This window comes from Glycine soja, chromosome 10 (genome assembly GCF_004193775.1).
Source record: "Glycine soja cultivar W05 chromosome 10, ASM419377v2, whole genome shotgun sequence".
Taxonomy (NCBI): Eukaryota; Viridiplantae; Streptophyta; class Magnoliopsida; order Fabales; family Fabaceae; genus Glycine; species Glycine soja.
In genome coordinates this window covers 48,133,229-48,148,589 of record NC_041011.1, presented here as the reverse complement: position 1 = coordinate 48,148,589, position 15,361 = coordinate 48,133,229, and the positions used below count along the sequence as shown (strand labels likewise).

Here is a 15,361-nt window from a genome sequence, read left to right as displayed (position 1 = left end):
CTTTCTTCCTAAAAATAAAAAAAATTAAAATCTTGCTTGGTATGGATAAAAATAAAGCAAACAAGTTTTATTTTTAGCTTTTTTCATTAATTCAAACAATTATTTTTGTTTCTTCTAACAATGATGTGATAGTCGATGATTATCACGTCCTTCTGATCAAAATATTCGTAAGCATTAAATTCAGAAATTAAAATACAAATAAATAATTAAATTTAAAAACTAAATAACAATAAATTATTAAATTTATAAACCAAAAAAAAAAAGTCAAGCAATTTTTTATAGGTGTCAACCACCTACCATCATATACAGATGATACAATCACGATGTCAAGATTCATCACAAAACTACAACCATCAATGTGACCGTAAGTGACTATATTCTAAAAGTAAATCACCTTATTTGACTCTTTGTCCTGTACCCGCCACCACTTATTTCATTAATTAATTATCTTTTTCGTAATATAATTTTTTTCTCTGACTTTTATAGTTTTTATTAAAAAGACTTATAAATTGATTTGTTTGAATACACATCATAAGTGTTTTTAGATGTTTCTCTATCGAAAATATAATTTTTTTTTCTAATACAAAAACTCTTTTTAGTCTGTTATCCAAACAGGATTGAATGACCTGTACTGACATGTTTTTAATTATTTATTTATTGTATAAATATTTTTTTTCATTTTTAGAGAATTTAAATGGCTAATTATGTTTGCCTTAATATAAAAAATCAATTTGATAAGCATATATATTTTAAATATGCGTGACAACGAGAATAACCTGTGTAAATGCACGGTATCATACTAGTATTTTTAAAACTAAACAACAATATTGACTCTGTCCTATGTCCACCCTCACTCATTTCATTAATTAATTATCTTTTTGTAATATAATTTTTTTCTATGATTATTATACTTTTTATAAGAAAGCTTATACAATGACTTGTACTGGCATATTTTCCTTGCATGTAATTTTATTGTGGGCTTTTTATGCAATTTTTTTTATCTATGAGTTGTTATTTTCTTGTTATTTTTTGCTGCAAACACTGTAACTTTGAAAAATATAATTTCTTTAAATTCGTTAAAAATCACAGAAATTTTTTATTTTTTGTGTATTCTCATATAACTTTTTTACAAGTAAGGATTTTCACAAAAAATAAAGATACAGTTTTCAATTTTTTGATTCAGTAGTAGACGGTATAAAATTAAAAAATGGTAAAAGAAAACACGAGAAGTGATATTAATTAAAAAAAAATAATATCACGAAAGACAAATTTTAAAAATATAATTATTTAAATAATATCTTTAAATGCTTACGATCTTTCATAAATAAACAATATTATCTTTTTTTATAACCAAAATAACAATATTATCAAAATTATAATATTAATTATTTTGCATCTCCATTTTTTTTAAGCTCTACCACAAATCAAATATATATATATATATATATATATATATATATATATATATATATATATATATATATATATATATATATTTATACGAGAGAAATGAGAATGAAGCATCCATGAGCATGCAAACGTATAAAATCACATCGATCATTCAACTCTGGGTACAAATCAATATTAAAAAAGAATTTTAATTCTTAAATAGCATATGATTAGATTTTTTTTATATGATTACATGATGTCGTCCTAAAGATATCTAAATTCAGCTAGAGATACCAGAACCAAAAACATAAATTTTGCAGTAATATAATCTTTTATATATTATCTATTAAATTAAATCACTCGAGAACTTGCACTGAAAAAAAATTAAGATAAATAAATTTAACTTCATGACCACTAACTCTTAATTTATTTAAATGCATGGCATCTAGAGCCATGAGTATATGCGATCAATTATGAAGACGGTTTGGACCAGAAGGAACTTTCAAGCCAAGAGTTTGCTTGAACTTCCTATTCTTCCTTGAATTCTTCAAAGAGGATAGAATAGCAGAATAATTCTGAACAAACATGGAAGAAACTTTTTCTTCTGATGATTTTCTTTCCAATTCTACATGGTTGTCTAAATGAGAGGTTGATTCTTGCATTGAAGACAACAAAACAACGAGGAGCAAGAAAAACACTGAGAATTTTGGAGCACTCATAGTGGTAGAAAACTAGAAATGGAATTAAAGAAAAAAGAAAATTGTTTCAATGAATTGGCATGGTAGAAGTCTAAGGCAGGCTATATATAGTTAAAAAGATACTATGCTTTCCGTGAGTCAACGGTCAACGCTTTTAATTATTACCTGCACTACTGTAAATAAATTAACAAAAAATGGTACACATTAAGGGATTCATGTTTATCCGTATAATTTTTTATGCATTTTCTATTCATCCACATCAAAATTTTAATTTATTTAATTTAGGTTTTTATTATCTGGTTTTCTTTGTTTTCTTCCTTAGAGATATTTATTTCGCCATTATTTAATTCTTTATTTTTTCTTCTTTTATATTTGTTAAGATTTGTTGAGATACTGCTTTGATGCTATCCTGATTCTATTTCATCATCTCCCTTAATTCTCTATTTTAATCCCCCCTTCCCCTCCTCGATTTTTTTTTTATCATGTTTCTTGTTAGTTTCCTATGTCTATATATTCTTCCCCAAGTTTGCATAGGTTAAACCGATACTAAATACATCCTTACTCAAGTTAGGCAAAATACCTATTTTTTTAAATTATTTCTTTTATTTACATACTGATATTTTCTCTGTTTTTTTTTAAATTATTTTGTTGATATATTTTTACATTTATGACTCCTCAATTAATATTTACTATATATGCTTAGTTAGTTTTTTCTTAAAGTAAGTACAAATATTAGTTTTTTTAAAATGTTTTTAATTATTAAATAAATATATTTGTGTTATAGGAATTATTTATCATTTTATTAATTATAGGGACCAATTTAACAGGTTATTATAATTTCAAAGATTAAATTGGTCATTCACTTGTTTTATTTCTTTCTTTCATTGAAGATATTGATATTTTATTTTTCTTCCTTTAATTTAATTATTTTGCTGATACATTTATCACTCATTTATTATTATTTAATAACTATAACACCTATTTTTAAATCTTACATATAATAAATATAAATATTAAATTATTCTTGAATTTTTAATGTATTAAATAAATATAATTTTATTATAATACCATTTTATCATTTTATAAATTTTAGGAACTAATTTAACTAATTACTATAATTAGTAGTGAAATGTTTTTGGGTAAGCTGTTTAGTTTCATTACAACCATGGTTCTGATTTAATCATATTTAGTCATTTATTGAAAGTTACAATAAATGATAATTATTGATTTAGTTCAATCAGATTGAATATTAATGAAGGATTAAATTGATCACATTAATACAATTTTAAAATAATTTTTAATATTTCACTATTAATTATATATTATTTTTCAAAACCACAATTAAGGATATAAAAAAATCTATAAATTAAGATATATATATATATATATATATATATATATATATAAGCCTATTTTTTAATTTACTTAATTTATAATATATTTTATGAATAATAATCGGTGAAATTTTGAATTTTGAATTAAAAATAATATATTTTATAATTTAAAATCATGATAAAAGAAAATTGACAATTGTCTTAAAATAAGTTAACAATTAATAATTTAATATATATTAATTACTAATAACTAGTATATATTAAATTATTAATAATTAACTTATTTTAAGACAGTACTCCATTTTCTTATGATGAGTTGAAATTTATATTATTTTTAATTTAATGAATGCATAGAAAACTTGAACATTTGTGGGTCATTAAATTAAACTTTAAATGTAACACTAGCCATTGATTTGACTCAATATAATTAAATATTAATATAATTTTTTCCAAAAAAAAAATGTTGAACGGGTGAGAATACAAAAATATTGATCTAGAATTAGTGTTAAATTTATATATTATATGTAAAAGAAATTTGAAATCTTATTGGTGGTTGGATCAAAATTTTACTTTGATAACAACCGTTAATTTGATTGAATAAATATTCAACATAATTGAACATATTAAAATTATGTTTAAAATAACATTAAAAGTTATGTTTTTAAAATAATTTTTTACTTTTAGTTTCTTATGATTAATTTTTAAAATATAGGATAAAATATCATTTATTTATTTATTAAATTTTCTTTTATGATTAAATAGGTCATATTAAAACCATTTATTATGCTATAATTTTTAAATCATATTAATTAAAACTAATGATTTTAGGAAGGTTCACACCTATATATACTGCGTAGCAGACAGCAGTAACCGACTAACGGCAGAGTTAAATGCTTTCCTATCCCTCATGCAATTTCATTGTTTTACATCTAATAAACATCTTTAATTTGTTACAAATTAATTCTTACTTTTCAGTTTTAAAAAACTGTAATCATTACCATACCTTTTTATAAGTCTTATATATTTTTTCACAAATGTTTCATTTGCTCATTGTTTCTCTTCTAAGTTTAACACTTTCTTTCTCGCATTATATTTTGGTTGTTACAATTAATAATGACATTTTTTTTGTGTAAGTAAAATAAAAAATTATTATTACAATCCATCATCCAATGAATTTCATGAGTGATATGAGTGAGATTCAAAATCGTCTATTACTTTAAGAGAGCATTACATAATAACTAATTATATATATCATCTTATTCTTATATTTTATTATTTCTTTTATGATCTATTTACATTTTTTTCATTTCTCATTCTACTATTTTGTATTATTTTATATTTTGATAATTGTTGTTCAATTTTTTCAAACATATTCTTATGTTTTTTCTCTTATTACCACTACTATATTATTATCTTTTCTCATGCATGTTGAATAGTAAAAAATAATAATCTAATTTTTATTTATATCTTCAACTTAATTAATATTTTTTTTGTTTAACAAAATGTAAATAGAGCATATTATTGTTAAAACTCTCTTCCACTCTCTCTCTCTCTCTATATATATTATGTAATTCACTTAACACAATATATTTTTCTACTCAATTTTCTTCGTTTGTTTACACATATGGATTATATATATCATTATATACTTTTTTTTTTGCAAAGTTGATTATATACTTCAATATTTATTAATGATTGCAAAAGAATTATGATTTTAAAAAATATATACTAGTAATTGTTTTTATCATCACGATGTACCATTCACTTTCAAAGAACCATATTTATTGTACTTAAAAATATAAAACTCAATTATTAAACAGATAAAAGGTTTACCATGGAGAAAATTTCGGTCAACAAAGAGAAACACATTCAAAGGCAACAATCTAGAGAGACCAGAGCCAAAAACATGTATTTTGTAGTTATCTTTTATCTATAATCACTAGAGAAGTTTCTCTTATACTCCAGAAAAAGCCTTAGCGGCAACCACCAACTCTTAATTTATTTATATGCATGGCATCTAGAATTTTGAGTATATGTGATCAATTATGAAGAGGATTTGGTCCACTAGGAACTCGCCGGTGAGAAACGGCATGAATTTGCTTGAACTTACTCTTCCTTGAGTTCAAAGAGGAGAGAATAGCAGAATAGCTCTGAATAAACATGGAAGAAACTTTTTCTTCTGATGATTTCCTTTCCAATTCTACATGGTTGTCTAAATGAGAGGTTGATTCTTGCATTGAAGACAACAAAACAACGAGGAGCAAGAAAAACACTGAGAATTTTGGAGCACTCATAGTGGTAGAAAACTAGAAATGGAATTAAAGAAAAAAGAAAATTGTTTCAATGAATTGGCATGGTAGAAGTCTAAGGCAGGCTATATATAGTTAAAAAGATACTATGCTTTCCATGAGTCAACGGTCAACGCTTTTAATTATTATCCGCACTACTGTAAATAAATTAACAAAAAATGGTACACATTAAGGGATTCATGTTTATCCGTATAATTTTTTATGCACTTTCTATTCCTCCACATCAAAATTTTAATTTATTTAATTTAGGTTTTTATTATCTGGTTTTCTTAATTTTAAAATAATTTTTAATATTTCACTATTAATTATAGATGATTTTTCAAAACCACAATTAAGGATATAAAAAAATCTATAAATTAAGATATATATATATATATATATATATAAGCCTATTTTTTAATTTACTTAATTTATAATATATTTTATGAATAATAATCGGTGAAAATTTGAATTTTTAATTAAAAATAATATATTTTATAATTTAAAATCATGATAAAAGAAAATTGACAATTGTCATAAAATAAGTAAACAATTAATAATTTAATATATATTAATTAATATATATTAAATTATTAATAGTTAACTTATTTTAAGACAATACTCCATTTTCTTGTGATGAGTTGAAATTTATATTATTTTTAATATAATGAATGTATAGAAAACTTGAACATTTGTGGGTCATTAAATTAAACTTTAAATGTAACACTAGCCATTGATTTGACTCAATATAATTAAATATTAATATAATTTTTTTCCAAAAAAAAATGTTGAACGGGTGAGAATACAAAAATATTGATCTAGAATTAGTGTTAAATTTATATATTTTATGTAAAAGAAATTTGGAATCTTATTGGTCGTTGGATCAAAATTTTACTTATATAAAAACCGTTAATTTGATTGAATAAATATTCAACATAATTGAACATATTAAAATTATGTTTAAAATAACATTAAAAGTTATGTTTTTAAAATAATTTTTTACTTTTAATTTCTTATGATTAATTTTAAAATAATGATTAATTTTAAAATATAGGATAAAATATCCATTATTTATTTATTAAAATTGCTTTTATAATTAAATAGGTCATATTTAAACCATTTATTATGCTATAATTTTTAAATCATATTAATTAAAAGTAATGATTTTAGGAAGGTTCACACCTATATATACTGCGTAGCAGACAGCAGCAACCGACTAACGGTGGAGTTAAATGCTTTCCTATCCCTCATTCCGTTTCATTGTTTTACATCTAATAAACATCTTTAATTTGTTACAAATTAATTCTTACTTTTCAGTTTTAAAAAACTGTAATCATTACCATACCTTTTTATAAGTCTTATATATTTTTTCACAAATGTTTCATTTGCTCATTGTTTCTCTTCTAAGTTTAACACTTTCTTTCTCGCATTATATTTTGGTTGTTACAATTAATAATGACATTTTTTGTGTGTAAGTAAAATAAAAAAAAATTATTATTACAATCCATCATCCAATGAATTTCATGAGTGATATAAGTTGGAGATTCAAAATCATCTATTACTTTAAGAGAGCATCACATAATAACTAATTATATATATCATCTTATTCTTATATTTTATTATTTCTTTTATGATCTATTTACATTTTTTTCATTTCTCGTTCTACTATTTTGTATTATTTTATATTTTGATAATTGTTGTTCAATTTTTTCAAACATATTCTTATGTTTTTTCTCTTACCACTACTATATTATCTTTTCTAGCATGTTGAATAGTAAAAAATAATAATCTAATTTTTATTTATATCTTCAACTTAATTAATATTTTTTTTTTTGTTTAACAAAATGTAAATAGAGCATATTATTGTTAAAACTCTCTTCCACTCTCTCTCTCTCTCTATATATATTATGTAATTCTCTTAACACAATATATTTTTCTACTCAATTTTCTTCGTTTGTTTACACATATGGATTATATATATCACTATATACTTTTTTTTTTGCAAAGTTGATTATATACTTCAATGTTTATTAATGATTACAAAAGAATTATGATTTTAAAAAATATATACTAGTAATTGTTTTTATCATCACGATGTACCATTCACTTTCAAAGAACCATATTTATTGTACTTAAAAATATAAAACTCAACTATTAAACAGATAAAAGGTTTACCATGGAGAAAATTTCGGTCAACAAAGAGAAACACATTCAAAGGCAACAATCTACGGTAGATAATAATTCCAAAGGAATGGAGCAAACTGCTACATAGTTCGCGCTTTTTCTCTTCTCGCATGAGCTCTTTCTTTCAAGATGAAACCAAACCAACTAATTAAAATTAACCTTTGCAATGTGAAAAGTCTTTAGCCAACGAATTTCTGGACTTCTTAAGTGATGGGGATACATATGAGAAATCAATGATATTTGGAACTAAAATTTGAATGATGCGTGCAATGAAGCACCCATCATAACATATTATACGTCATTGAACTCTTGGTACCAAGATTAAAAAAGAATTTAAAACTTAAATAACATGTGATTACATGATACAGTGAACACACACACACACACACATATATATATATATATATATATATATATATATATATATATATATATATATATATATATATATATATATATATATATATTCAGCTAGAGAGACCAGAGCCAAAAACATGTATTTTGTAGTTATCTTTTATCTATAATCACTAGAGAAGTTGCTCTTATACTCCAGAAAAAGCCTTAGCGGCAACCACCAACTCTTAATTTATTTATATGCATGCCATCTAGAGTTGTGAGTATATGTGATCAATTATGAAGAGGATTTGGTCCACTAGGAACTAGCCGGTGAGAAACGGCATGAATTTGCTTGAACTTACTCTTCCTTGAGTTCAAAGAGGAGAGAATAGCAGAATAGCTCTGAATAAACATGGAAGAAACTTTTCTTTCTGATAATCTCCTTTCCAATTCGACATGGCTCTCTAAACGAGAGGTTGAATCTGAATCTTGTATTGAAGACATCAGAACGATGAGAAGCAGAAAAAGGGTTGAGAATTTTGGAATTCTCATGATTTTTATTGAGATTTTGAGCTAGAAATGGGAAGAAGAAATACTGTTTCTATGAATATGTTGGCAGAATACAAGTCTATGGCAGAATGGCGTGTCTATACTTAACCGTGTAGACATTAGACGATATGAAAACTAGAGGCTATACTGAGAAAAATTAAGATAACTTGAAATATAAATATACTTAATTTGACAATATGAGGAGCACTTTCTGTGACTCACATCTGCCAAATGTCGAAACTTGACTTTTCAGAAAGCGATGAGTGGCTGCCTAAGTAATCCATTCATTGATGATGCATGGTGCCAAGTTGTCAATTCTTCTGTGTGAAAATTTCTTTGAAAATGCACGTCATTGATTTCATAAAGTTGTTTTCAAACTTCTGCTTTGTCAAGCTAGATTCATGTATGCTTAGGTTACAATTTCCTTGCCGTATTTCAGTGTTTCTCTTTGAAACACATACAAATCCCAATACGAAAAGAAAAGAGAACAATGATGCACATAAGTATACGTTTTAATAATTTTTTTTTGTATTTTAATAAATCTAATACGACTAAGGGGAGTCAGCTGGCATGCAGGCTGCTTTGTTAAATAATCAAGAAATTGACATTATTGTTTTAAATTTAGGAAAAAACAACCTAAATTCTTGACAATGTTAGCTAATTATTGCATAATATTCTATTGCCAATCTTCCATTGACTAAAACTAATCTACGCTCGATAGCTTGATCGAATCAAACACTTTAAAAGGTAATTTACTTGAGAAAGGGTATGCACTTTGAAGTAAAGGAGAAGCATATAAAATATATCGCTGAAAGTGGTTTTCTTTTTGGGTGAAAAGCTGAAAGTATTTTGAAGGATAGCTTGATTGAAGTAGAGAGAAAATCATCTATAGCACCTGTAGAGGTTGTAAACGCTAATTTACAAGAAAAATACATAATATTGGTTCCAAAAATTTAAATAGGTAATGGGTCCACAGGTAGAATACTAGAATTGAAAGATTTTTGTTGCACTTGGATTGCATGTTTCGTGTGAGATAAGGAATTAAGAACTGTCTCCTTGACTTTATATACAAGGAGAATTCCAACAGGGCTACTAAAGCCGAAGAAGTCTTACTTGATACTTGAACTTTTGGCCCGGTCTTCAACATAATCTCATGGTTTCATTTTATTCAGCACCTGTATTGGCTGGTTTCTTCAAGTGAATTTTTTACTCTCAAAATTCATGATTTCCAACCGTGAAGGTGTTGAGTCCCCGAATACAATGCTATATAAAATTTGAGATCAGGTATGTTTGGATTTCTAGTGAGAGAGTCAAAAGTACATTTGAGAGTGAAATTAATTTAAGATCATATTTAACTACCCTTCAAAAGTACGTTTGGGAGAAATTTTTTGCCAACAAACTCAATTTAGAAAAGATAAGAATTAAAATAATTTTGCAAACTCAATTTGTAAATTTAAGTTTGACCTAAACTTAAGTTTACAAACTTAATTTGAAACATGCACTCAGAATGTCTATTAAAGAGGTTAACAAATGTGCAAGGAGTACTAGAATTTTCATGGCACTTTACACAACTTTAATTATTAGGGATTTTAAGATTCAGGACCCTCGTTAAAGAATTAGAAGTAAAAAAAATGTTATCAATGCATTCCCACTGTGATTTTTAATGCATTACCATCATGATTTTTATTAAAACTCTAATTTTTATTCAAGAATTGGTCCCAATTCATTGATAGGAACTTAGTGGTAAGTAATTAATGTTAATAGAGATCAATCCTTTATTTCTTTCTGTAACTAAAATAGTGACAAAAGAAAGTATGCGGGGATCTCTTATGCATGTTAGCAGTAATACATTTCTTCATGAATTGAATAGGATGTCAGATCATTCTATCTCCACAAATCATTGTAGCAACTGTAGGGCGATCATGTCTAGGCTAAAAGTATGAAGGAAGCTCTAATTTTGTATTATTCAGTTGATTGATACGCATAAACTAAATAAAAAAGTGTGGAGGTTCAAAATTTCACGCAATCATACTTAACGTTATTGGCATCCTGAAACACTATTAGCATTTAACACTAAATAGATGTACATAAAGACTAATTTGGTTTCATATTTGTTTCTTCTGTTTAAATGTACACTTACCATTTTCCCTGACTCGTCTAGCTGTATATGAGGTTTTTGTTGACAAATGACAGGTGAATCCCTTCCACCCACAAGTTTTAGTTCCAAAAAGAGTAATGGGAGCATCCAAGTGAATCCCATTGAACACTTAAAATTAGAAAGCAACAACAAACTGTCCAGTATCAATTGCTTGCCTTAATACAAACATGGGATCTGATGAAAATTTTCAATCAAACGATTTAGAAGGATTATTCCAAAGATGAAACTCTCATCATGAATTACCCTAAATTTTGTATCAACTTTATACACAAAAAAATCATATCGGGCAGAAAATAATTACTTGGTTTAAAATTAATATTAAAAAATTCATATAAACATTTTCAATTGAGTAAATCTCTGATAAGATTGACAAAGTACTTTGTCTCTTAAGCATATTATTAGGGGTTTAATTTGAGCTTCATGGAAAAAGCATGTTGAAAGAGGACAATTCTCCGGTAGATTTCAATAACTCTCGAGTAATTAAAATTAAAATTTTACTTCATTCTTCATTAAGTAAAATTTTACAATTATTAAAATTAAAATGATTGAGAATTTGAAACTTAGATTATGTTTGGATAATTATCTTTATCTTCAGAAATAAAATAAGTTTCTAAGTTTTTTTAGGTAAAAATAAGTTTCCAAGTTAAATTAAAACTTCTCTAAAACTTAATTTATAGATAAAATATATTTTTTAACAAATGGTTATAAAATTTAAAACTAATCTGGAAATTGACCTATTATCACTCAGGATACCTTGTTTCTTATTCTTGAACTACCTTCATTGCTCCCTCACACAAATATAGAGCGGGAAAATCAACAGAGCTAAATTTATAAATAGGGAATAACTCATCCAGAAGTTTGAAATTAAGTATTTTTTTTTTTCATTTGACACTCCCGTATCCGCGCAAAGCTGTCCCTATGGCACTCGTCATTTGGAACACTATTTTCTTTGATGACATTTACACCACATAATTTTCTTTTTCTTTGCTGCTTTTATTTGACTTTTATACAGATTTTTTTTTTTGGATGTAGATGACTTTTATGCAGATGAAAGTGAAACCAATCTAGCCGGCATACATCTAGCTACAAAGTTCTGTTTTCTGTTGACAATTGCGCATAAAAAAAATCCATCTTCCAAGGTTTCAGTTCCAAAGTAATAAGTGCGTTCAATTGAGAGCTATCGGCATTCAGAAAGCAACATCACACCATCCCTATCAATTTCTGGGATAAGAAAGTCACGGCACTTGAAGTCACTAGCTAGACCAATGCATAGTTCAAAAGACTATGGATTTCGAAAAGAAGATACGACCACAAATGTAGCATTATACAATTATTCTTGCCACAGACCAATGTAGTATTACTCAATTAAACAAAAGATCATTCATTACTCGGACTAAGATACGACCACAGATGTATTGCTCTGTTGCATTTAAATGATATGCATACTATGGAATTCGAAAAGAAGATCTAACTTAAAGTTACTACCTTTTTTTTATGGATCCACACATAAATTTACCCCTGACAATTCATTATTCAAGCAAAGGCACGGTGCAGAAGAGTTGGCCCAGACTATCTTCGAAAACTTGCCTTACATTTGCTCAGTCTTTACTATGAAGTTCTTTTTTTCTTCATTTTCCGCAGGGGTATTTGTGGCACAACTCAACCATTACTCTATATCGGCATCAACATTTGAAGGGGTTTCATCGCTTTTAACCGCAGGAGTTTCTGATTTGCCATCCTCAGTATGCTTGGCAGCAGCAGCAGCAGCATCAATATCACGAGAAGTAGATTCTGATGGTTCACCAGTGGACTCTGGTTCAGTTACTGGAACTTCTTCACTTTTAACAGTTCCAACCTTTACATACTTGCTCATAAACTTATATTCCCAGTCTTGTAAGGCATCAATCTCGAATGGGCCAAGACCAGAAATATCCCCAGTCAGATCTTTCTCTTCAAAAGACATCTTCGCTAAGGCTCTGCTAGCATCCTTGCCAGCAAATAGGGCATAAGGTCCACCAGGTCCATAAAACATCCTGGAGGGACACAATTCCACGTGATAAAAATAAGAAGCAGTGTTAGCACTATCAATTAAAATATGTAATGAAAAAAAAAGAAAAAAGCATCAGCACAATATACTTATTTCATTCTCACATAATAGAGAATGTATCATGTTGTCAAGCAAAGCCACATATCACATCAGTTTCTTGGATATCTCCATTTCTTAAGGAAGGCCAAGGTTCATACTCAATTTTGTGTCAAGTTTCATTGTTTAAGACTTGAGAAAGTCCAGCTGAGCTAAAGTGGCTAGAGCAGACCACACAGAAAAACAAATGATGCTTATTGTAATCAAAATCAAATGAAACGCAATGAGGACAAAATATGCACTTGCTCATCAGGGCATAGAAGGGTAAGAAATGGGCAAGTTTCAGAAGAAATAAGTATAGGTTGCAATGACAATGTTTTTTTACTGTATCAAATAAATTGGGTATAAGCACTTTGCATCAAAAGAAACATAGATCAGATGCTCTTGTTTTCCTTTCATAGACATATTCATATAATCCTCGGGGATCAGAGACTTGTATGATACATACTGCATAAAAAGTTGTATGAAAATACTAGCTTATAAGACAAGTTGATTTTGGATAATAAATGGGACACTCCAAGGCAACAGGACTGATTTAGAGATAACCCTAAAACATTACTTCCAGAAGAAACTAATACAAGTCCAATCTTAGCAGAGAGTAGAGAGAAATTTTACATTTACAAAAGAAGAAAATGACTGATATGACACATACTCAGCCTCTCAAAACAGTACCTAATTCCAACTCAATCAAAATTAAGCCAATTCAAAACAAAGATCCTATGAGTACTACATTTTCTTCAACATTGACATGCATCAAGGTGTACACAAACATGTAGAAATAAGGAGTAAACAGTGATGTTTCCACCTTCCACACACACTCATTCCAGCAAACAGTAAAGTAAATATAGATGGGGATGATGCAAAATCGAGTGCTACAAACTGAAAAAGAACTTCAACACAACCTAAAGTTTCTACTCAAACCACGGATATTGCTTTTTTGTTTAATGGTAAAATGTCAATCCTCACACTTTCCAATAAAAAAAACCAGTTCCAATGTTAATCTCTGACTGAAATTCATTTAGATATAGGTCGTTCAACAAAGCAAGAACAATTCTTCTCAAATTCAAAAGCAAAGTAGGAAACAGGTCATTAATCATACGAGAAGCATCTTATCTTCTCTGGCACAGGAAGAGTAAAAGAACAACATAAAGGAGCCACATGCACAAAAGGAAAAACCTTCCCAAAAGCAAAAGTACCTCAAACTCAAAAGTTTCATATACAATTATCATCAACACAGAAGGGCACCAGAAAAAGCACAAATGGGAAAAAAAGTTAAAAAAGACGGACAATATGGATAAAAAACAAGGATAACCTAAAAAAACTCCAACTTGGAAAGTAGGCATTGACTATTCAAGATAAAAAAAATACCCACAACCTAAAATGAGCATAGACCATCAAAATGAAGAGAAAAAAACACAAAAATTGCAATTTAGAACAAAGGGTTGGGTTTTATGTGAGACAGTAAACCTGCTCTGGGAGACATCATAGATCTGGGCCTTGATGGCCATGAGCAAGGGCTTCTCGGGATCGGTGCCGTCGTAGGCCTTGAGCTCCTCCGCCGTGATCTCGCCGAGCTGAACCGGGGGGCGCAGAGGCGGCATCTCCTCCTCCTGGGCGTGGCGGTGGCGGTGGTGGTGGTCGTCGGAGGAACCAAAAAGACCCGTGACGACGTAGTAAGCGGCAAAAAGAAGCGCCAGCACCGTGAAGAAGGTGGAAGGAGAGAAGCCGGTGTAGGCCACGATGGCCTCCTTCAGGGTTTCCCACAGTTGCACAGCCATCACTCCTTGGTAGAGAGAGTAATTGAAAAGGAGAGAGGAGCAAGAAGAGAGAGAAGCAAGAAGAGAGAGAAAGTGAAGGAGGCTGTGAAGAGAAAATAAAATAGTAGTTATATATACTCAGAATCTTCAGACCACAGGGGTTTGGTCATTTCTTGTCGTATCTACGCACCTCTTCATTTCGGCAAATTAATATGGCTTCAAATGCAGTTGTATACTGGATTTTTTTTGTGTTTATTTTATTAGTAAGATTATGATTTATCACACATCATATAACAAATCAGATAATAATGATATGTTCAAATGATATAATTATTATTTCGTTAAAATTAAAAAATAAATTTTGTAATAAATTACTTTTAATTTTATCTTATGAAAAATATATTGTGCATTTTAAAAATTCAAACTCATCCAAGTGAAGCTTGAGTTGGGCCTGATTAGGCCATGCTCACCCATAGATATTGGGTACATGTTTTGTTGAAATGCCATACAAAACGTTTTATCGAA

General features: G+C 28.0%; 1 protein-coding gene across 1 annotated transcript; it reads right to left on the bottom strand.

Moving 5' to 3' along the window:
- Positions 1 to 12,122: 12,122 nt before the first annotated feature.
- LOC114371267 (membrane steroid-binding protein 1-like) lies at positions 12,123 to 14,964 on the bottom strand. Its single transcript, XM_028328739.1, has 2 exons — positions 14,547 to 14,964; positions 12,123 to 12,969 (listed from the first exon to the last, which is right to left on the bottom strand). The coding sequence occupies exons 1-2, from the start codon at positions 14,855 to 14,857 to the stop codon at positions 12,603 to 12,605; spliced, it is 678 nt and encodes a 225-aa protein (XP_028184540.1). The 5' UTR covers positions 14,858 to 14,964; the 3' UTR covers positions 12,123 to 12,602.
- Positions 14,965 to 15,361: the final 397 nt, after the last annotated feature.

What these genes read in the sequence shown, in the direction of transcription:
- LOC114371267 (XM_028328739.1), bottom strand. Translation starts at nt 14,857, where the DNA reads ATGGCTGTGCAACTGTGGGAAACCCTGAAGGAGGCCATCGTGGCCTAC. An exon ending in TATGATGTCTCCCAGAGCAG is followed by an intron (nt 12,970 to 14,546) that starts GTTTACTGTCTC and finishes GTGTCCCTCCAG; the next exon opens with GATGTTTTATGGACCTGGTG.